Here is a 24,347-nt window from a genome sequence, read left to right as displayed (position 1 = left end):
CCACTTGAAACCAAGCTCTGGTCTAAATCTTTTTGTTCTCCTCTTGAAGACACTGAGTGATGTGTTCATTAAACAGGCCGGAGCATGGACAAAGTGTGAATAATTAGCACAGCTTTTACAAAATTACAAAATGTCATCCGAGTGATAATGCCATGCCACTGGAGCCTCTGTGGATGAGGTCATAGGCTGCCTTCTGCTCTGCTCAGATATCAGGAGTCATGTGAGGGAAAGCACAAAAACTCAGTGTTTTAATCACAGAGACTGTGGACAAACTTGTGAAGTCTTTTTGGAGAAGAACATTCTGAGCAAGCTCCACTGAATTGTTTAGGAAGACAGAATGTCTGATTTGCCTTTGAGTCATTCAAGTCAAGGCTTGTTTGATACAATTTTAAAGAAGGACAGACTCCCACCAACTGTTTAATTTCAAATCCCCAATTTGTACATCGGGCCTTGTCCCTGTCATCCCCGGCACAGAATCAGCGCTGTGTTGTATTTATGCAGATTGGAACAGGACTCCGCTGCGATGGGAACAAATGAGACAGTCAGAAAAAAATGAGAGGGGATTATAACAAAAGACTGTCACAAACAGCATCTTTTCTTACTCACTCTGTCCTTTCTTCTCTCTTATTCCCTTGGAAATTGTACTCCAGCATTTCAGTCACTGCTTCCCCAAGCTGGGCCCTGCTTTATCCTCTATATGCTTTAAACGTGAATACGTCGGCATCCTAATTTGTATCCTAGCTTTCCTTTCCTTTCCTCTGTAATTCTGTCTGCGATTGATTGGGCCCTAATGAGACAACCATTCCTATTTATAGCTCTGAATTGCCGGTTAAAGGGCCCACTGACTGAGGATGTTTACCACAGGATGTCAAAGTGCTCGAGTGAAAGCTTTAGAAAATGAAACAGAATTCTCTCCATCTATTTGTGTGCGCTGAATGTTTTTCAAAGAAGTCTGTGTTTGCTACCAATTTAGCAGAATCATAGCCTGGGTCCTTGCCATGTTTTGGTTGGATTAGCTTAGAAAATAGGTGCTGAAATAAATGGAAAGGGGTGAGGGTTTGCAGCAAAGCAGAGAGGAGAGCGACCAAAGATGCTTGGAAAAAGTGAGGGATTTTGAAGGAAGAAAACTAGTTCTCGACATTCAGATTCAGACTTTCTTTCCAGCATCATATTAATTCCTCCCCTGTGTCGCTCTGGGGCTGCACCAGTTGCTGTGTCCTCAAGTTTTTCCGGGCCTGTTTTTATTCCCTGGGGAATGGGAGTGGAGGAAGTAGGCCACGCGCCACATAGCTCGCTGTGGAGGCAAGGAGTCTGGATTGGCTCGCTGTGTAACACATGGGGGAGAGGTCGCTCATATATCCTTACTAATTACAGGGAAGAGACAAGCATAGAGAGGCAGAAGCAGGCACCATTGCTGCAGGCAAAATGTACAGTTAAGGTACTGAAAGGTATGAGGAGCATATTATGAAGGTGAAACAAGGACATGGAGGGCTAAATGAGGTTTTCAGAGTAGCACAGTGGCTGCAGAAAGCTTCACATGCAAGCTTGAGTGTGCATTTGTGTGCTCATGGACATTTTCAATTTACATTTATAATAAATATCCACACTACAAAACTCAGTCCAGCATGTCCAGGATTTTGGTAATCTGACATCACTGACTTTTAACCCCTTACTGCCTGAATTAATTAAAAATCATAAAAATAGATTGTTTTTATGTGTTTTTGCATTATTACAGATGTTAAATTAAGTGGAGATTGTACATTTGAGTATAGTACACACAATAGTTATAACTAAGTTATATTTTATATATAGAGGCGAGGAGTTTATCTCCTGACTAATATATTGTGATTAAGTGGATCTGAAATGATCTTTGGTATGTATAGAAAATATATCAATCGGTAATAATGAGATACAAAGATCATTTCAGCTGCATCAAAGCCTGACAGGGTATATCGCAGATTTGTGACAACAAGCATCAAGGGGTTAATGGGACAATGGTCAAAGTGATACAGACAGGGCTTGACATTAACTCTTTTGCTTACTAGCCACTGCAGCTAGCTGTTTCCCTGAGTTGCTAGCCACAATTTTGTTGTTGGATAATTATGTTCAATGTGATTAAAGTCGATGATGGCATGCTAAAGTTTGCTTGAGCTAGATATAAAAGATTTCTAAATGTAAATTACCCCTGTGCACACTCAAATCAAGACTACATCAATGTTTAACGCCACAGGTCATTATCACTATGGTATTCAGTTTTGAAACGGTTGAGCTCCTTTAATATAAAAATATGCAGACCATTGAGACAAAGAAATATAAGGAGGAGTTTATTGTTGCATTTAATGAAAGTTGTGAAAGTTGATGATGAATTGAAAAGACAAAACTAAACTTAACTGAATAAATCTAGCTAGAAACGCTGTCTGCTTATATTTATTTACAACAGTAATTTTTTGTAATAAACTAAGTACCATACTGTCTGGACTATAACTCACTCCGTAGTATAATCATGCATTTTTTTTTGAAGTCTTATCAGTCAAAAATGCACCATGAAGAAGAAAACAACAGATATAAGTCACACTGGACGAAAAGTCTTGTTTATTTAGAATGATTTGGTTTGTTTACAGTATTTCCTGAGTGAACTTTTTACATATAACTTTGATAAATGTTTGTATAGTAGGAGGTTTAGATATTGTTCCTACTCACCCTGTATCTGTCACCAGTTTTTTCTTCTCTCTGTGCGCTCCTCTCCTCTCCTCCTCCCCTCCCCTGCTCTAGGTGAGTGTTGCTGATGAGATGGGTGCAGTGTGAGCTTCAATGAGCTCCATTTGATAAATGTCCTCACTTTTAAAAAGTAACGCGAGTTTTGACGCTGGTTTGTGACTTAAATCCCAGAAACTGTTTACAATGGAGAGCAAAAAAGACGCAAGTTAACTTTTAAATCACGTTATCAGGCGCTAAACACGGGGAGCTGTTAGGCTGTCTAGGACGGAGGCTGGAGATGAGTGTGTCTCAGCACCTGACAGCAACTTTGAGAATTGACCAGTGAGCTCCCACTGTGTGCAGGCAGTGCTCATGGGAGTTGTAGTGCCATAGTCTTATACTGTAATGGGTTTAGTATTTCAGATGCCGTTTCAGAAAATGACAATTAAATAATTCAACCCACCAACGTGGCTAGTAGCAGTGACGGTGTTACCCACCACAGCTGAAATCCACCTGCATTTGGCGGGTTGGCAGGTCTTGATGTCAAGCCCTGGATACAGGGTTAATTTCGTTGACAAAATAGTATGATAATAAATGCCAACCAATCTCTCCGACTCACATCTTTGTCCTTTTCATTGATGATTTTTTTCTCTATGCATGTCAGTGACTAAGCCACAACTAGCAACTGGATTAAGGCAAGTTGACTTTTAACACTGTTGATTTACCTTAGGATGAGGAAAACGTTTATTTAGTTGGACATTTCAGAGTTTTGATCAACTCCAGTAATCAAAGGTAACCAGGACACAGTAACCCAAAAGTCTGTTCAGTGTAACGGTCAGCATTAGCAGGCGCAACAGTGCATTACGGCTCTTTTCTTTATCTTCACACTCTTATGGTCTAAGAAAATAATTGTAGCCTCAGTAGCTTAGGAAAGAATGTTTCTTTTCTTGACTTAGAGTGAAACACACTCCTCTTTGTACCCTCTTTTATCTGTGTGTAATGGCCTTCACTTACTTCAGCAGATCTGCAGGGTTTTAAACTCCAGGTTTAACCTCTACATCAATTTCTGATCAGCCCACTGAATTAATTTGAAGGAGGAAGCAATTTGGCTAAAAGTAATGAATAAAATTTAGTGCTTTTTTTGAATTTACTAAATGAAGACTAAAATGTTTTCAGTCCCTGGCTAAAACTGAAAAGGGCAAAAACGAGCAAAGTGTGACTAAAAGCTGAACAGCTGCTTTTGCAAAATGGAAGTGCTGGGAGGATTGTTCAGAATAAATTTGGTATTCTAGTTTGCTGCATGTCTGATAGTTTCAGATGTTTTATTTCTGCTGTAGCTCCAACAGGATCAAATCCAATGGTACTGAGCTAATAAAACACGAAGATCAAAACATGATTCAAAGCATTGAGTTCTTGTCTTTTTAAGTCTTATATGTGTAAAAGCTACAAGGTAATGTTTTTTTCTGTCTACAGCAGAGCAGAAAAAAATATTGGTTCTTCTTTTGTAAAACCACACAGATAGATGAGGTTCTGTTGGTTTCCTCTCTCCTCCCCTCTCTTGATCAGCAAACAGAGCCCAGCAATCGACTCTACAAGTCTAGTTATTCTGAACATAACCCTCTAGAGCAGAAGTTGCTACAGTCATCTGTCCTGGTGAGAAGTGAAACACCTTTTTTCTATCTCCAGAGAGATAATGAAATAAAACTAAGAGCAAAAATACAAAGGAAAGGAAGTGTGTTTATACGACGAACCCTTTATTTTTATCTGACTTTAGAAGATTATCAGCACATAACTCAATTAAAAGCAGCCTTTTGTTGCAGCCATAGATCTTTGGAGTCTTAACACTGCTTCTAATTTGACAGCCCCTCTCTCATAGCCCCCTGGTGCAGCACAGCTCCAAGGTTACAGAGGAAGTTGTCAACACGAACCTCCAATTAGCACCACGGTAGAGCTATACACTGTTTGAAATCCTCTTTTCCTGGCCCTGGGATTCCCAGCGTTAATCCTGTAGGATGGATGATAAAACACACTCTAGATTAATAGCTGTCTGTTCTTAATGAGAATTAAACTAACATCATTCTGCTTTTTTTTTCTGCTTTTTTTTTAATACCCCTGCCAACGCCCCTCAGTGAACCATGCAGCTTTCCTAACATTCTCTTGTATATCTCATTCCCAGTCTTCCCCCCCACTCATGTCTTCCCGCACACTCCCTGTGCTCACTCGACTGACTCATCTCTGGATAATGAGTGGTCGGGCAAGGATGGAGGGGGGGGGGGGGGGGGGTTCTGACTCACGTCTCATATGACTTGAGATTAAGCCTGGAAATGTGGTTATTGCTTTTCTCTGTTACTTCTTTTACGTTATATTGTCCTCCTTGTTCAACAGCACTGAGCTGTTAGTTTTATTTGTGAAGAATTGAATATATCTTTACACTGGTTTAGGATTATCATGTATGTCTTTATGTGAGATTATATTTACAGTTTAAACGTTCTTTTGTTCTTATGTGGATAAGAAATAACTGGAGAACATTTCTGGATCCTTGTGAGATGCTACACACAGACACTTGTAAAATTCAGGAAGGAAGCTGGCTGATGTTTTGGTATCATCCTTTATGATAGCTAAACTTTTGGCCTGTAATGAAGACTTCTTTCTTATAAAATTTGGTCTAAATCTCTTAATGTTGTGACTTTACTTTGACTTTAATCTCTGAATATTTTGACTTTTTTCTTTTTCATAAAGATTGTTTCCAAACATTAAAACTTTATTCTCATTCATTATGACTTTTTTCTTGTACTAACGACTTTATAATCTCTACAAAAAATTGTCCTTGTACATTATTACTTTATTCCATTGACCAGTGTTTCCCAAACTTTTTTTTTTTCACAGTGACCCAATCCAAAATACATCATCTGTAAATCAATTGACAGGATAACTGTGCAAAGAAAAAAATGGTTCTTTAATCATGTTTCTACATCATCTTACATCTTTTGTACCAGCTAATAGGCCTAACATATTTGACCGATGCATTACAGCTTTGTTAGGCTTACACTCTGAAAATATTTACATTTTTACCGCGACAGGTTAGCCTGCTTACTTTTCTGGATTGTATCCTAGTCATGTGATGTTAAGATGCAATGTTCATCCAGAATAATAAATAATAAAGAAAACAGCATCTGTCTATGCCTAGTTTTCAGTATGACGTCACTACACAGCTGTAATAAGCTGTAACAGCCGTTTATGCAGCTGGTTCCCATCCAAGATCCAGCAGTGACTTTGGACTTTCAAACCCAAAGAGGTTTTGAATCTGACTTCAAATCTTTCTTTGGGAAACAAACAATCAAAGTAATCAATGGGTCAGCTCTTTCATATATGTGAAGCTGACACAGTGAAAGTGTTTTCCTCTGATACTGTAAAACAATAAACATACAGTGGTTTGGCTTTGGTTGTTTGAGTAGCGCCAGCTCATGGCTTCAGACTTTTGAAAAACAGTTACATGTTTCCAGTTACAGTAAACATTGTGGTGATGACCCTTAACAAATAAAGACATAACCAGCTATGTCAGTGTGAGGAGCCAATCATCAGTGAACAAATCAGCAAGGGGAGACTTCTTCTGGTTAAGGAAAGCATAAATGAATTCTGAAAACTAATTTAGTGACCCATAAATAATCTCTGGCGACCCACCTTTGAGTCAGGACCCAGACTTTGGGAATGATTGCCATAGACTGTAAAAAACATAGACTTAGCCTCTGTGGCATCACATCTGTTCCTGAAACCATAAAATGAAGCAAGTCCGTGGACGCAACCACATTTGATATGACGCTGGCTGTGAAGTTTTCTTCGAACAGCTACAGGGCGTCTGCCAGTCATGTGACCTGAGCTGTGGCTTTGATTGGGCAATCAAACAATCCTTCTAACTTAGGGATTGTGGATTAATCTTCAAAAAGAAATTACTTGATTAAAAAAAATTAATTGCAATTAATCGTGTTTTTTGTCCATAATTCCCTGCCAGCCCACATGAGGACGTGCTTTGCGCCAGACGTCCTTGACGCACACGCCGGAACACAAGAGAATCAGACTTTCTATATAGCACCAGATCACAGCATAAGTGATTCAGAGTCTCCTTTCTTATAACTCAGGTCTATGCCTTGTTTTTTTTTTTAATTTGACAGACTGAATAGCCATATCCATCTAATTTACATGACGTAATATCATTGGTACATTGTCGCGTTCACATTTCTCCTCACACTTCCCGCACAGCGAAGTTCCACCTCCAATGTGTTGACAGACACACAAACACATGCGCACATTTACACACACAGACAAGCTTATTCCGTATAGTAAAACCACCAAAAGAAACATCTGCCAGCACATTCTCTGTAAGGATGCTACACAGATGCAACAATGTCACCCCCCCCCCCAGGCCGTACATCGTTGCGTTCACATTTCTCCTCCCGCTGTTTGAAGTTCCACCCTATCGCGTTCACAGACACACAAACACGTGCACACATTTACACACACAGACAAGTAAAGATGCAACACGCGCTCTTCTGACAGTGCACTTATTTACTTTCATGTTTCAACTAGCCTTAAAGAAGCCTTGTCATTACATTGTTCCATTTGTGAATGTTGTTCCCTGCTGTTAAGAATATTTTTTTTTATAAAGGAATATGATTTGCATTTTCTCTCATAAGAAAGGTAGCATTTTCGTTGAAAGAAACCTATTGATTCAGAGGAAGAATCAGCTTCTCAGAAAAATTGCAGCTTATCAATCGATCAATAAGATGAAAAAAAATTATCAATTAATGAATTACTTGATAAATTGCATCCCTATTCTAACTTCTATGGCTGGGTGTGAACGTGACTTCCAGTTTTCTGCAGCCAGCCTCAAGCAGATTTTCGATGAACAGCGACTTTTAGCACTTCCGCATGGGCGTCATTTTTATTAACCGGATGTTGCCCCCTTGCTTTATTCCTGTACACTACATCTTTGTTTTCATACATCAATAATTCATTATTCTTGATTACATTATTCCCACTTTTTTTCTTTTTTTGCATTTCTTTAATCCTCTGCTGACAGACACTGAGTGAATGCATAAAACGCAGAGGAAAATATGAGTTTATGAGAGGTTTTTGTTTTTCATGAACTATATATATTGTCTATCTTATTAATGATAAGTATAGTGATCAGGAAAGGAAGTCTCTTGTCTTTGTTCTGAAAATGATCCTTTTAAAGACTTCCCCTCAACATTGAACCTAACTTTAGAGCGCTCAAAGTGTCTGTGATTTATTTTCCCACCTGATCTCATCTGTTGTCCTATTTCCTCTGTATATTTGTTAAAAGCTGGATTTAACTGTGTCTTTGCTGTTGGAAGAACAGTTTCCAGGAAAAGCACGAAGCTGGCCCAGATGTCAGCTTAGAGGAGCTTTGTATGCGTAGCCGGGCTTGTTCCACCTCTCTTTCTCTCTCACACACACACTCTCACTTTCTCACACACACTTCCTGAGGTTTTGTATGCATAGCTGTACTCTCTTGTGAACAGAGCTTACTGGTATTAACCCAGTTTCACTTTTCACGCACCAAGGCCCTTTCCTGGGGGAGCAGCCTTGTGGGATAGAAAAGAGAAATGGAAGAGGCAGGACGGATGGAGTGAGGGAGTGAGAATACTTGTATGAATGTCAGGGCCTTTTCATCCCATCTGAAACAAAAAGAGAGTTCTCCCAAAGTGGTTTCCAAGGAGACCGTACTGAATGAAAGTCCGGTGCCAGTGTAAAAAAAGGTCGCCATGGGAGGTGACCTCCCACAAATTTGTAACTGTCTTTGTGTGGTTGGCAGCATTTCCGTTTTCACACAACTCTGTGTTAACTCTGACCAGCAGCATCCGCACTACTTAACTGATAAATCATTGGTTTAAAGTTTTGAAAGTTTTGATGTAAAACTGCTCACATGAGACTAAAAAGCCATTATTCATCCAGGTGCCGGATGTTTATTTTTGTCTGTGTCCTACCCCAGGTGCAGCTGAGCCAGGAGTGCATGCGGGCCATGATGAGGATGACTTACTGTCCCCACTGCCGCAGCATGGCCTCGGCCAGACCTTGTGCCAACTACTGCAGCAATGTCATGAAGGGCTGTCTGGCCAACCAAGCTGACCTCAACACCGAGTGGAGGCATCTGGCAGGTGGGCCGCACACACTCATTCACACGTGCATCCGCTTCAGCCATATGTTTGCTTAGAAGTTCATCTGGCACAAGGTGTTACTGCGCTGCACACATAAGAGCTGCTCTAACACTATACTTCTTATTCATCCTTTGTTCATGCTGCCTGCGTCACATGTCTTTGCAGAAACAATGATGCAGGTGGCTGATCGCTTTGATGGCCCGTCTGGTGTGGAAAGCGTCGTCCTCCTCCTTCCCTCTCGCATATCAGAGGCCATGTACACCATGATGGAGAACATAGAGACTATCAACAGCAAGGTCAGAGCATACACCTGTGTGTACAATCAGCTGTTAGAGTTTTCTCTCAATAAACACAAGATACTCACGCTCAAGGTACTGATACCACATGGCCCTCAAATGGCCCCTACCTCCTGACCTTCGATAAAAAATGAGCAGGAACCAACACATCATCTGCATTATCAAGGAGGAACCTCCCTTCACTGGTGTTTCATCAAGTTTGGCTTCCATCACTTCAGGGAGGCTCACAACAGCCAGCTCCGGCAGCCCAGAACAACCCCTCTCACTGCTCATCATACACACTTGCAACAGCTGAAAAGAAAAGAGGAAAACAGAGAGGAGAGTCTGCAGAGAGATGTATGAAGGAGGAAAAGGGAGGCAGAGCCAGGGCAAGAAGCCTGTTTGGTTGAGAGCTCACCCCCTCTGGGTTAGGCTGTAAGCTCTGACTCCCTCTACTCCCCCATTTTTCATTTTTTCCCCCTAGTTGGCATTATTTCTCTTTATCCATATCCCCTGACCTGTTTTAGCTGCTTCTGTTTGATGCTACTAATGAAGCTTGAAAAACTGTTTCTACTGCAAAGAATACAAACACAAATTCATCAAGACGAAGTGAAGGTTTCAGGCTGAATTAAAATATTGCAAACTATGGTGAATTTCCTGATCTCAACCCTCGCATTTAATTCTTTAAACATTAATCATTATGAACTGCTGTATATTTGGCTGCTACCCAGTTGAAAGGTTCACTGTTTAATCATAAACATGTCATAATGTCTGTGGGCACTGACAGTGAACAGTGAGGGGCTCCTGGAGGAATCGCCAACAGATTATGACAGCATATGCACTGGATTAGTCAGTGCTGGGCACTTTTTCATAGCATCCTCTGCAATCAGTGTGTGAATTCCTCAGTGAATCCACATCATTAGGATGTAGAATACAGTCTCAGTTGATGTGATGGCCTTCCGTTGCTTAATACCAATGTTATTACACATTTATGTCACAGTTGCAAACACACTTTTGCGAATGTAGAGTACAGTGTTTATCATTTTAGATAATGTAAATAGGGGTAGATTTCGTGTTTGTATTGCACAAGTAACAGAATGATATTATAAAAAATATTTACTTTAATAAATTTTAGTTATGTTGGAAAACTACAGTTTCTCAAGTTTCTCAAAAAAGTGACAAATCCTCCCATCTGCCCATGACATCCCCATGGAACTCAATGAAACGTCACTTTCCTATTAGCATTTAAAGAAGTACATTAAAGGTGTTGTGAGGAGGATATGTTTTAATTGGACTCCCTCGCCACCTTGTGGCCTGGAGTGTCCGCACACTGTTGTAAATTACTTTTAGTGAGGCGTGTTTTTGTTTTGGAATTAAACATAGATCGGATCAAAACAGGTTTCTTTTGTTCAACACAACTTTTTACTGAATACAGCTTGCCGAGGTAAGGTATTTAACAGTACAGTCAGGAAGCGATGCAGTTTGAAATGTGACATCAAGCAAATGTTGTAGAAGCTGGCTTTATGTAGTACTATCGGCGGCCCAGCGCGCCTACGTATTTGCAGGCTAACTTGACAACAAGTAAACACTGTCAGTTGGTACAGTAGTTTAGTAGCCGTTAATATGTAGATCCACTAACAGCCAGGTGCTATGAGGAGGATTTGTTCTAATGTGACTGCCTCGCCACCTCCTGGCCTGGAGTGTCACGCAAACTGTTGTAAAGACTATAAAAAAAAAAAATCTCTGTTGAAGACAAATGTTTTACTGGATACAATGCTACGAGGCAAGGTATTTCTCAGTATCGTTACATAGCACTGTTGTTGTAAACGTGACAACAAGCACAGCTGGCTATATGTAGCACTACCAGCAGCCTGGTGCTACGACATAACCGTAGGCTAACGTTACAACATGCTAACTGCCAGTTCGTACAGTAGTTTAATAGCGGTCCATATGTAGCACTACTCACAGCCGGTGCTGTCAGACATGTCAGTGATGTGTAACGTTAGTGGATTCTGGTTATGACCTGCCAGTCATCTACCAAGCAGAGCTAACGTAACCTCACCCTTCATTTTATTGATAGACTCTCAAGTTTGAACAGACCACTGACTGTGGGTTGGAATGGACATAATCACAAACAGTTTACACTGGGAAAACCTCTAATCTTATTAAGTGGTTTTGTCTTGTTTTGAGTAGAAAATGTCTTTTTATACTTAATATGAGCCACATTCACCTGACCAGTCCAAAAAAAAGTCTTATTTCAAGTTATTTAAAGAAAAAAATGACGTCTGAATTTCTTGTAACAACTTAAAATATGTGCCAATGGAACAAGAGAAAGTTACTTGTATAAAGATAAATTTTGGAGAAAATTTCTCTTGTTCCTTTGGTAGATTTAATTTACTTTTTACAAGCAATTCAGATCTAATTTTTGTCGAGAAGTAACTTGAAATAAGACATTTTTCTGGACTGACTAGTTGAATGTGGCTCATATCAAGTAATACGACACAGTATTTACTTAAAATAAGACAAAAACACTTGATAAGATTTCAGTTTTTCTGCGGTTTAGCCCCTGTGTTAGCTTTTAGCTGTAACACAGGGGCTGTATCACTCTCCTGTTTAGCTTTCTTCTGCTCTTCTGTCCTTTTTCTGTCTGACAGTTAGGTTCATAATTTTCAGGAGAGAAAAACACAGCTTTCTTGTCCACTGCTAAACTTCATCAGCTGGTGTGGTGTTGTCATAGAGACTTACACCAATCCAGTCCTGCTCAACTTAATCGGGAAGCTAAGAAGTAGCATTTTGAAATAACCTGTAACCTTCAATACTGGTGCTCATTATCTTATTTTAAAGTGTGGATTATATCTATAAGGGAGACTTTTTCAAGATCACTCAGAAACTTCTCACAGCCTTTTTAAATTAGTACAAGAAAGTACACTTTTTTCTTTCTTGAGTGAAGTCAATCAAAGTTCACATGGAAAAATATCTGTCACACTGTTTTCTTTTTTTTGGAAGTCCCCTTAATAGCTTATGTAGCCAGTCAACTGTCAGTCAAATCAGTTCAAAGCACACCCACACAGTCCCACTGAAGCAGATTAGCTGGTTGTTGCATATTTAGTCATGAATATTTTATGTTATAGAGAAATACTAAAGATTTGAAACCAACTTTCCGAGGGACTGAAATATATATGTCAATGTAGCAAAATAGAAAAGAAGCAAGAGAGTCCGAAATGTTTACTGTTTCAATGCTAACGTGTAAACACACACACACTCTGTATCCATCGTCCCAGAGATTGTCCTTGTCTCGCAACACTTCACTACTTTCTGCGAGCTATTTTTCTTATTTGTTAGCACATTTAACACCTTTCCAACCACTCAATTAATTCATTGCAAAGCTCGACACACCTGGTTTGAAAAACAAGGATGTGAGTCATAACAAAACCTGCAGGCCAAGCGTTTACTTCACTCTTTAATGGGGTTTGAGCCTCAGTTTTATTTGATCCTTAAAGTCGTTTGGTCAAGGTGGAAAACGATGTAAAACGGTGAGAGGAAAAGACAAGGCTCCCTCTGTGTTGGTTTGCAGTTAAAGAGCCTGTCTGGCTGAGTTGAACCATAGCCTGGCAGACTGCCTCAGACCTGGTTCACAAGTGTGATCACACACAGCTCCAGCTTGTGATCTTCATCTGCCGCGTAAAGAGCTGTGCTGATCCCGCACAAGTCAATGGTTTCTGTGTTATAATATCACGGATGAGGCTGTGTAGAAGAGATTATCTCTAATTTACATAATCTCTCATCAAACCATATGTTGTGTTACATAACTTTTCCCACAAAGACTTGCACCACACAGAAAGAGAAACTGCAGTTTGCATAATTCAAAGCGCTGAAGGGCTACATCGCACCCTGTGCCATATAAACAAGAACATATTCCACCGTGAGCCAAACAACTACTCTGACTTCTGCTGACAGACATGGGTAGAAGCTTAAGACGGGATTATTTTAAAGTTATATGTGAAGGTTCAAAGGCTGGAGGCTCCTCTAAGCAGGCCAGATTGGATGACAGATTGACTGCAGTCTAACTGTATTCCCTGGGCTCCATTTATAAAATGTAAGCCCTGTAGGGACAAGTTGTGCTTTCTGAGCTGTGGATCATTCTGCTGCAGCAACGCAATGATTGACTCTGGGGGTCAACAAGTCGCACTTGTCACTGTTGGTTTTCAAAGGTAGAGATTTGTGTGTACTAATGTGCTCAAAGCTTCTCTTCTTACTTACAGACTTGCTGACGCAGTTTGAGAATGGATTTATACAAGTCTTTTCACAGGGATAGGTCAAGGTTTAGATTTTACTTCTGTTACTCTGGGAGCTTTAATCTTCCTGATTATGAACTGCTCTGTAGGTGCAAAATGAATTTAATATTTATAGAGAAATTTTGAAGCCTTTGCAGTCCATGCCACTAGCCGTACATAGATCAAACAGATCTCTTTTGGACCTTGTAGTGTTTGAAGAGATGAGTGAAAAAAGCTCCTCATTTATCGGCACGCTTCCCTTCTTTTTGGTTTCACACAGAGATGTTCACAATTCCTTTTTTTGAGAGTCCAAGTCAAGTCTCAAGTTGACATGCACTGATCAATCAATCAGTCCTTAATTTTGGGGGATTGGAGATCCTCCCATCCTTACATATGAAACTAATCTTATATACCTTCTGGAAGGTCTGACAGCCAGCCTTTGTTGCCTTTTACTCTTAAGGGGGCTTCACACCGCTGCGCGGCAACGCGCCGCCTCCAGTCATTTTAATGAGGGTCAGGCGGCAGACGGCAGGTGGTTTTGGCTGCAGCGGTAGGACCCAGAAGCGGTTGCCGCCCACGTGCACGCGCACAGAGTTTCCCCTGCTGCCTGGAGTCCAGTGTGTTGAACTTTGTGGCGGCAGCCGCCTGGGAACAGTCAATCACATCGAAGGAAAAAGAATACCCGGAAATAGCAGGCTTCGCGGGGCAAAACGAGCAATAGAGGAGCTAATACCGCTGGTATCTGAATATCCAGAGCTCTACAATAATAATAAAATCTTTCACCTGCACATTATAGAGTAAACAGAAACTATAAGGTACTACTAAGGGGTAGTGTTTTTGAGGAGGGAGTGTTGTGAAGGACTTTTGGGCGGGCTCTGCTGTAACGTTCGCCGAATCACCTCTACGTCACTGCCGCCTGTTACCCCATGCTCATGCCACAGCGGCAGGAGCCGCTTTGGAAAACGCTCTGCATTTCAGGGGCCTCTGCCGGCAGAGAAGCGGTTTTCGGGGCAGTTTTCGGGCGGTTACCGTGCGGCGGTGTGAAGGGTGCTTTAGAGCTAAAACTCAGGACACTTTATTGGTTGTTGAAGTTAAAACCTAAAGATTATATTGTTTCACAGGTATTGTTAAATGATTTTCAATAAAATAAGATTGGGACATCGAAGGTATATGCTTTCAGTTAATCTATAAATCAGTATCGGCAGGTCAGGCTTTTTAAAGATCAGTGATCGGCCAGAGAGTCGTGACCGGTGAACTCCCAGTCTCAAACCTTTGGTAGCTAGTCCAAGATATGTCTCAAGTCTTGAGTCTAAATCAATCACAGAGTAACTGTGTATTTTTCTGTGGTCAACGTTAACCAGCAGATGGTGGCAGCGGGACATAGATAGGTGATTAACATTACCCATCCGACATGTCAACGCATCTCAGTGTCAAGTGAGGCAAGCAAAATTTCACTCATCTATTCAAATGTTCAGTTATAAAGCTAAGTGAACGTTATGTAGCTAATGCTGAGCTAACCGTCCATATGTGCTAATGTGACTGACCTATCAGGGTGAGTTTTCAGTTGCCTAATAAAATTTGATGTGGTGGATCCAGCATCTTTGATTGGGATACTGCAGACTTTGCAGCCAGCACTCCTTTTGTTGGTGGTCCTGTTTGAAGTTTTTAAAACCAAATGTATTGACAAATGGTACAGCAGCAGTTGTAGGTCTGCTGCCAGTCACTATTAGGGATGGACCGATTATCGGCCGTGCCGATTATCCAGACCGATATTTGGCATTTTGGGGCATATCGGCATCTGCCTTTTTTAAAATCTGACGGCCGACATGAAACCCATTTAAACTGTGTCGTTTTGGCTCTGATGCTTCTCTGCACAGAGTTTCTCCCTGTCTACACCATGGAAGCCCTAGATGGTCATTTAAAATCAGTCATGTAAAACCAAACAGAAAATTAATTCACCTGAATTGCATGGCTGTAAAAGGCAGCACAAACTCAATTCTGTCCAGTTTTATTGTAGTTACATAGAAATCTTTGAAACCTTATTTACTGTAGAAAGCTTGAGTCATTTTTTTTTTAAGTTTTCAGTTAACTTTATAAAACATGCTGCTAAGCCTGGGAGCTAATTAATAAACATATGCTTGAAGGCATTTAAATGCAGTCAAGTGTTGGAGTTTGTATTGTTTACATTTTTATGCCAATATTTTCACTTTGACTGCAAATGAATTTCGGCTTCAAATATCGGTTATCGGCCTCCATGCCTACTAATAATCAGTATTAGTATCGGCCCTAAAAAATCCATATCGGTCTATCTCTAGTCACTATTGTCAAAATCTGATGTACAAGTGATACCCTGTGTTGTGCAAGGCACACACCCAATGCGTAAAGTGGTTACCATGAAAAAGAGGAAGGAATCACATTAAGCTCAACAGAGTTTCCTTAATCTTTATACAAATACAAAACATAATGATTGTTCACAAGTCCCAAAACATGAGTCAGAGTCGACTCTGAAGTCTTTTGAGCATGAGTCCAAGTCAAGTCTAAAGTCTCTGTGTGTGTGTGACATGAGCGTGACTCAAGTTAGTCCCAAACTCAAGTCTCCATCTCTGGTCTCACATATCTTCCTCTCTTTCTTTCATCACAGTTATTTCAGGCGTGCGGCAACCTCCGAGAGGGAGGAAGCGGCGGCACAGGAGTCGAAGAAATCCTGAAGAAAGGAAAGGTCACAGTGGAAGACAGGTTGGGATCTAGCTCCAGCAAAATGGACAAACTGGTTAGTGATTTTTCCTTAACTGAATGTGTGTTATCGTTCTCTGAGGGTCGGCTAAGTGAGGATGCAGGAACTTCTGGTCATCACGGCCTGTTAAACCCCATTTACACAGACAACTGTGGGGTGATTGGATGTGAATGAATGCTTGGATGGATAAATGATGTCTGCCCTCGGATGTTAGAAAGCAGGACTGTTTCTGTCATGAGGCTGTGGTGTTACACCAACTCTGAAAGCTCATGTGTCTGCTTGTGTCTACCCTGCATCAGGTGTCTGATGTAACCGTGAGACTGAGGGACATGCAGCCATACTGGGTCTCTCTACCGAGTGTTCTCTGCAGTGACAGAGTGGCCACAGGAACAGGGGCTGAGGAAAAGTGCTGGAACGGCATGAGCCGTGCTAGGTAGGAAATATACACCTCTACAGAAATCTGTTTTTCCTGAGTAACACATCACAGTGGAAAAATGGGTGTGAGAGCTTACACCATAAGATTACATCAGTGTTTGCAATGCTTCAATTTTTTTTTCCCAAAATACTTTTTATTTTCATTCTAACCTTATGAATCTGCTGTCATCATTACCATTGTGTTTAATTTAAATGTCTTGAAAGGATTTTTCAGCTTGTTAGGAAACAGACTGATATATTTCAACGCTTTAGCCTCAACAAAAGCAAAATATAGAATATATATCAGTAGGAAGACTGATGTCCTTATTTTATTTAATACCTGAACTAGCTCTGGGGAGATGTGTCAGACAGAGTTCCACTTCATGATGAAATTACACAGATGGTGATGTATTTGCCTGTTAAGAGGAAGCAGGATAGGGATGGGCATTAATATGATTTTATAGATATCAATGCTCTCATCAATCCTGCTTATTGATCCGATTCTTTATCAATTCTTTCTGTGAATTTTATCTGTACAAAAAGTAGCTTTACAGGTTTTCTGAGTCAACAATCTAAAATTGAGTTTGTAAGTGAATAAATATGTAATTGGTCTCTGGATCTGGATACTTCTGGGTGTAAATATACAGAAATAAGTAAAAAAGATATAGTGAAAAATTGCACGTCATGTGGCAACAGTGTACTATTTTTTTATATTATTGACTCAAGTAGGCCATCTAGTGTCTCAAAGTGGTTATAGCAGTATTCTAAGTAGTTTGGAACCTTGCTGTAGTTATGAAGCCAGCCATGAGTCTGCACGCAACTTTTTTTTCATTTGCCCATGAGTATTTTGACATTTGGAATTTCAATATTTATTTTCCAAAGAGTAATTGTGATATGTCTCTGTGACGAAAGTTGAAATTCTATTCTAAAGCCAAAGTTATACTGATGTATTTTGACCGCCAGCATATTAAAGCAATTTCCCATATACGTCAGCATCAAGCTAGCGCTATTTTGTTTTTTTCCTTTTTGGTAAATAAGGAAATTTAAACCATGTTGAATATATTGAATAGGAATCTCCTGTAACAGAGAAATATTGATTTTGTTTTTTTGTTCAGTTTTTCAGTAAAACTTCAAGCTGATAATCTTGAATTAGAATTTTCTTTGGAAACTGTTATCTGAGCTCAGATAGCTGCGACAGACTAGTCACGTACAGTCATGCAGCTCCGGCAAAATGTAATAAGGGAATTGCTAAGCAACAATATCAATGGATTGAAACATTTATTGTCAATTCTCAGCAGGAACCGCTTTTCGATTCCCACTCCTAAAGCAGAATGAGATTTTTAGTTTTATGTGCCGAACAAAATCAGCAAAGAGATGAGTGGTACCAGTTTGTCCACCAGAGGCAGAAAAATTGCCACAGCCTCAAGTTCTTTTCATGTGCTTTAAAGGTTGCTGCAGTTCTATTTTCACACTTGCATACCTGCAGCTAATGAAGTCTCTAGAACTTTTTTTTTTCTCAGAATTCTGGGGAACAAAGAATATTTAATGAAGTATCCTGATGAAATAAAGAGTTTAAAAGGGTTATTGGTTTTTTATTTGCCAGGTACCTTCCAGAGGTGATAGGTGATGGCCTGGCAAGTCAGATCAACAACCCAGAGGTGGAGATCGACATCACCAAGCCAGACATGACGATACGACAACAGATAATGCAGCTGAAGATCATGACACATCGCCTGAAGAATGCTCTCAACGGCCAGGATGTGGACTTCCAGGACACCAGTGAGTACTCTTACATCACATCCCAACAAGTTTATAATGAACAAGACACTTTGTGTCAGGGGATCCAGTTTTTTAAGGCGTGCTAGATAAATGGGAATAAACTACTGTGTTCTGTCTGTGCATTTTTTTTCAAAATAAAGATTAAGTCTGGAATTAAGATGAAGCCAAAATATGCTCTGTCTTCAAAGATTCTATATATTTTAAGAAAAACTAAAATTGAAAACCCTATGTGGTATGATATATTTATTATCAATGTGTATGTGAAAGATTTCATAACGCGTTAGTTTGATGATGACACAGTTGCCACTTTTTTGGGATAATTTTATGTATATTCATCAGTTAAGCTCATATCCCCTGTTTCTAGGTGATGATGTCAGCGGTTCTGGTAGCGGCTCGTGCGCAGACGAAATGTGTTCCCGGAACCCGCGCATCCTCCCCCTCGTCACCGACCGACCATTAATCTACCCCTCGCCTCCTGTAAACAAAGAAGTGAAAGGCTCAGCCAATCAGAGCCTGCCCTGCATCTCCATCTACCTGCTTCCACTGCTCATGTTGCTGCTTCGGCGATAATTGACCGGGGATCCACCTAACTAGGACTGAGTTTGGGACACGTGGGGGAGGGGGGTTCGGGGAGAGCCTGAAAGGGGGAGAAAGGAGAAGCTGGGGGGATTAGTTACTTTGCCAAAACTAAATATGTATAAGGAAAACAACAACAACATCAACAAAAATCACTTGGATGGACTTCCTTTTGTTTTTGTGGAACAAAATGGAAAAACGAGTGTTCTTAATGTTTGGTTCTGCTCTTTTCTTTTGTTTCTCGCTATATTATGACACCATTAGAGCTGGTCTTTTTTTGCATCTTCTAATGTTTTATTTTTCTGGTGTTTGGGTTCTCTGAGATTATATCTGTACTGAAGACATGTGACTATATGTTCACAGTATGTTGGTGTTGACACCATAGGGAGAGGGAGAATGGGGCTTTGCAGCGGCACTCAGATTCATGTTTGTTATTCCACCCTTTAAAACGGCACTTGAGTCGAGCAGACTGACTTATTTATTCAGAACTAACAAAAGGCTCCCCTCTCTCACATTGATTAAAAAATACAGAAACCAAAAGTTCATATCATAAAGGAGTATACAGCGACTGTAGAGGAGGATAATCTGGCAACACGGCCCAGCAGACCTCTTAATACCATCACACTTTCTTGCTTCCTCGCAGCCTGAATGTGAGCCCATGGCGTCAGCACTTTTACCATGTAAGCTGTAATAATAACCATGATCACATTCACACTGACATGATCGTCCAATGCGGGAGTTACATGACCCGTCTGCTGCTCCATCCATCCGCTCATCCCTACATCGTCGCCCCCCCTTTGCTGAGGCAGATCTCCCCTTCCTCTCACTTGCACCCCGCTGGCTGCGTGGGATCATCTCCAGAGTCTGGTGTTAGCAAAACACAGGCAAGGCCAGGGCCAGGTCTCAGATGACAGCAGCTTCCCACTATAGAGCTCTGCATGTGGGGAGGGGGTGTCGGTTTAAGATTACAGCGAAGGTTTGAGGATTTTGGAAGCGTGTAGCAGAGCAGAAGTGTAAACACAGGCAGAAACCCTGCTGTCACAAAACGCTATAATTTAGTTTCTTCTTTTATTCACACATTACAGCAAAATTTGATGCACATTATTCTGTGTTCTCCCTGCAAAGGCCCAGTGCTCCTGTAATTTGCATCATAATTGCAACCAGCAGTGTCATCATTTTTGTCTAATCGCAGCAATGATCCATAACATGGTACTAACTAACCCACACCGTGCACGTCTTTAAGTTGTACTGCTATTTCTGTGTCAGACACAAAAGTGTACATATTTTTCTTTTCTAGAAAAAAATCAATCAAATTTTACAACAGCCTGATCATTGTATGCTCTAACTCTTTATTTCATTCAACATCTGTCATAGTGTATCGATATCTGCCTTCCATTCCTCTGCAACTTTACTATATCAGTGCCTCCTCCCCCGATCCCCCACTCCCTCCATCCTTCTCCCCCCTCTCATCAGTTATAATGACCTTTAAAGCGTTCCTCCTGCTTCTACATGATGGCGAAGCTCTATGACAATGACACAGTGCTTCATTACGTGTCAACCTTACTGGGGAATGTTTGTGGGAAACACGGTGTGAGGCTTTTCCTGATGAGAAGCTCGCTGGGGAGGAAACGCGTGCCACATTTTTAATTCAAAGAAATGTCAAAGCTCTCGTTTGAGAACACCGCGTGCAGGATGATGGGACGATGCTTCTGAGAGTGTAAGCGTATGAATGCGTGTCTTTGGTCGGTACAGGGAACGAAGGAAGGATGATGATAGAGCCTTTGTAGACCTTGTTTGTGTGATGGAATGACAAATGAAATCTACTGGACTACAGCTTACGAGAGAGTGCTGTTCACCTGACAGCATCAGGAAAATAGCACGGCTAGTTTAAAAAAATGGGATTTTTAACCTTCTACTGTAATAGCTCCCAATCTGTGTTGTATGTGACACATAAATCTAACAAGGAGGACAGGACTGGACATGAATCTTTGATGTACATTACCGCTTCAGTTGCACGCTTGGACAATCCACTATAATCCATCTGATAGCCTTTTTAATACAGCAGATCCAATTAAACAGTTGGCGGAGCCGTCAAAGTTTCAGAAGCACATCTGTTACAAACTCACTTAATTACTGCTCCCTAGATGGGCGAAGTTGTTGTCGAATGTGTTACCTGACAGGATTTTTTTTAATGGCATTTTCTTATTTTTGACATGCTTTATTAATGGATGCTGTGTGTGTGTATGTGTATGTGTGTCTGTGTACCTGTGTCTGTCTTCCTCTTAGTCTATGGTAACAAAATCTGCCTGTGACTGCCTCTGACACTTTGGGGTCAGTTTTGAGATTTAGTAAAAATACAAAATGATATTGGAAGTTGCGATGGGACGAAAAAAAAAGGCAATTAAAGCCATGGTCTACGATCTGAAACCTGGTTTGGCTGATGAGACACATTTGAAAAAAGCAGCCTGCCCCCCCCCACCTGGAAAATGTGACAAACATGACAGTCATCCTCCTTGTAACACACGGTGGTATCTATTTCAATTGGACCGGCGTGATCAAAACCATAAATTAGCGTGGCGAAATGACCTGGCGTTGCCACTGCCAGCTGATCAGAGCAGAGCCGACGGTGGGCGAGGCTTTACCTTTCTCGGTGTGCGTCTGGTGTCTTCACCAGCTCAGTTTATAATGCTAAAGATAGGTGGCTAACAGTGGCGTGGCTTGAGTATTTTTTTTTGAGGAAGCCAAGTGAGACAAAGCCTCTAATCTGTATGTTTTTTGGGGAGTGGGGTACAGAAAAGACTATGTTGCAGCTTGTATATTGCTGTAATGGAATGACATAAGAGTGCCCAGAGAGTAACACGCTTGTTATGTATAACGCCCTTTCACTCTCCCGCCCTCAGTCACTCATTCACACTCGTACATTGTCCTCTTGACTTAGCTTAAATATCATATAAATTTACTCAACCGCCCACTCAAACACACAACCGGTTGCTTCATGCACACTGCTAACGTGCTAACCTCCCTGATTTTCATTCAGTGGCTTGCTGATGACGACACTGTGATTTGATTGGTTTAAGGCCAAAGACAGGGTGGTTTCCCTTGACACAGTCTTGGCCAATCACAGGTGAGCAGTGTCATGACCACAGCCTCATCTGATTGGTTTATCATTTTTGGGGGGTTTTCACCAAGGGACGCCAATTCAGCCTGGCCTCCTTGCAGTGTGCAATATCGTATTTTCACCACTCATTCGCCACAGAACATTTTGGAGGGCGCTGTTTTATACATCGTAAAATGCTCAATAAGTAGAGGAGAGAAATATGGAAGAGATGACAATGACGAAACAAAGTAGTAAACAAAGTCATTACCTGTTCAACAAAAACTTAGCTGTCTCAGCGTCAGTCTTCAGTCCCAAATCCCTCCGCAGCTTTTTTTTTTTTTTTTTTTGCACCTGTATCACTCATAACTCTTCCTTGCGTTAGCCTTTTCCTTAAAACTTTTCAGCTGTGAAGGGTAACAGTAACAGCTTCCTGGTTTCGGTCTTCTCTGGCTCCATGATGCTTCAGTAGCTGAGCAGCTAGCTGACGTGAGAGGGGTAGTGGGGCAGGATGTGTGGAGACAGGGGGTTTGGATGGACTCACACACAAACCCTAGGTGAATGGCGGTTCGGATTGGTCAATTATTATGCTGTTTTGCAGCTGATGTACTGAATGGATTTTTTTCGTTCTTTTTGCTTTTTATATTGTGTAGATCGGACCGTCGGACCATAACAGCCTCATGAACGGTGTTATGAATAATTACCAAGCTTCCAAATCGTAGACCATAGCTTTAAGTAAAGAACTATGAGCAAGAGCGCTAAGTGGGTCTTCTTTTTGTGATCTTGTCAGGAATTCTGAATGCAAGAGTGCACATGACGCCCTGTAAAGGATGAGAAGTGACTCCAGCTGTGATGGTGACATTCCAAATCAAAGACCACTCCGAATTCACAACTTCAGTTTCAGTGACTGCCTCACAATGTCATTGGCTGAGATTTGCACAACCCCCCACCCCCCAAAACCCTGCCTCCTTTCCTCTCTCTCATCCTTCACCTTTTGATCTCATTAATTTGTTGCTCACCCCTCCCCCTCCTTTTTATAAAACCTGCACTTTTATGAGGCCAAGAAATGGCGTTGTCTGCACAAAGACATCACAAGACGGTCGATCGATAACGAGAGTCAACACCTTCCAAAAACGACTATTGATTGGAGATGTGTGTATGCAGATAGATATGGCCCAGCAAGACGTCTCCTATTCAACTTTGGTCCAACAGTGTAAACACAAAGCTGCCGTGTGTGATGAAGAGGAGACAGGAATACTGATGAAGAGTCAGGCTGCCCTTCATCATCAACTGGCAAAAATGCAAAGTTGGTTATCCCACCTTTAAAAAACAGCTTTATCTACACCGTGTTGAATATGGGAGGAATTTCTTAAAGGTGCCAATTTATGAGAAAAAAAAGTACTTTTAATATTCTTGTTTTATTTACTTTGGTTTTGTTGTTAACAGAAATCTATGGAGAGTTTGTGCTTATGGTGAAGAAAGACGCCAGAAAGAGGTTGAAAAATACAAATGTCTCATTTGCTGTTGTACCTGAAATCTTGTGTCAATTATATACATTGTAAGATTTTCAACACGCCTGTGTCCTGTGTCTTTAATGGTTGATAAGTGAGTTTGTGTATGATGACAGAGGAAATAAGAGAAAGTCTGTTTTATACCAACATCTGGTGTATCTTGAAGGACTTAAACCCTCAAACTGTTTAACTCACACAAACAACATGCCGATCCAGCTTAATAGGAAAAGGAAGAGTCTGCTTTTCTCCAAATTCTCCATCCAGTCTGCCAAAGTTGTTTCCCAGAGCGCACCAGGGCACACTGCCACCTAAAAAAGGCCAATACTCCAGAAATGATGTCAGAAGTGACAGCTGCTGTCTTGAAAAGCTGCCACATATTCAGAGCACACTAAGTGCTTTGTCTTGTTCTCGCTGTACACAATGGAAAGATCATCCCCACTGTGACACTTTAACAAGGTGTACTTGACCATGATCCTATGGGAGACTGGAATACCACACTAAACACAGCTCTGCTGTATACAAAGTGCTTCAGATATGTAAATAGAAGCTAAGGACCTTGTGGTTCTGCAGCAGAGCTGCACTGTTTCCACATCTGTCATGAGGTTGTAAAATTATAGGGGTGAAAAATACAGGCAAACTGCAGCAAGTCACAGTAGAAATATGTGGAAGAAAAAGTTTATGAATATTTAAATATGTCACAATAAATCTCAAGTGCTGTCATCTCACTCTCTAAGCAGCGCCAAGGTACGCAAAGTCTGTTGTTGCAGGTTGACCTTGTTCACACCAACGTCTGTTTGAAGTCACAACACGGGGATTC

General features: G+C 41.0%; 1 protein-coding gene across 4 annotated transcripts in view; it reads left to right on the top strand.

The window, feature by feature from the left end:
* The window catches only part of gpc1b (glypican 1b), a 135,324-nt gene extending 111,752 nt beyond the window's left edge, over positions 1–23,572 (top strand). For all 4 annotated transcript variants that reach the window (XM_074688718.1, XM_074688715.1, XM_074688717.1 and 1 more), the window contains 6 exons: positions 8,708–8,873; positions 9,039–9,169; positions 16,064–16,192; positions 16,456–16,589; positions 18,174–18,349; positions 18,714–23,572. In XM_074688718.1, the coding sequence (XP_074544819.1) occupies positions 8,708–8,873; positions 9,039–9,169; positions 16,064–16,192; positions 16,456–16,589; positions 18,174–18,349; positions 18,714–18,919 (942 nt within the window). In that variant the 3' untranslated portion in view covers positions 18,920–23,572. The remainder of the gene's footprint in view (positions 1–8,707; positions 8,874–9,038; positions 9,170–16,063; positions 16,193–16,455; positions 16,590–18,173; positions 18,350–18,713) is intronic.
* The last annotated feature ends 775 nt before the right edge of the window (positions 23,573–24,347 follow it).

The sequence above is a fragment of the Halichoeres trimaculatus genome, unplaced genomic scaffold (genome assembly GCF_033239565.1).
Source record: "Halichoeres trimaculatus isolate MK-OKI-2021-1 unplaced genomic scaffold, fHalTri1.1 fHalTri1_scaffold_15, whole genome shotgun sequence".
Classification (NCBI taxonomy): Eukaryota; Metazoa; Chordata; class Actinopteri; order Labriformes; family Labridae; genus Halichoeres; species Halichoeres trimaculatus.
Note: the sequence above shows the minus strand (reverse complement) of the source record. Positions and strands in the feature narration are given on the sequence as shown.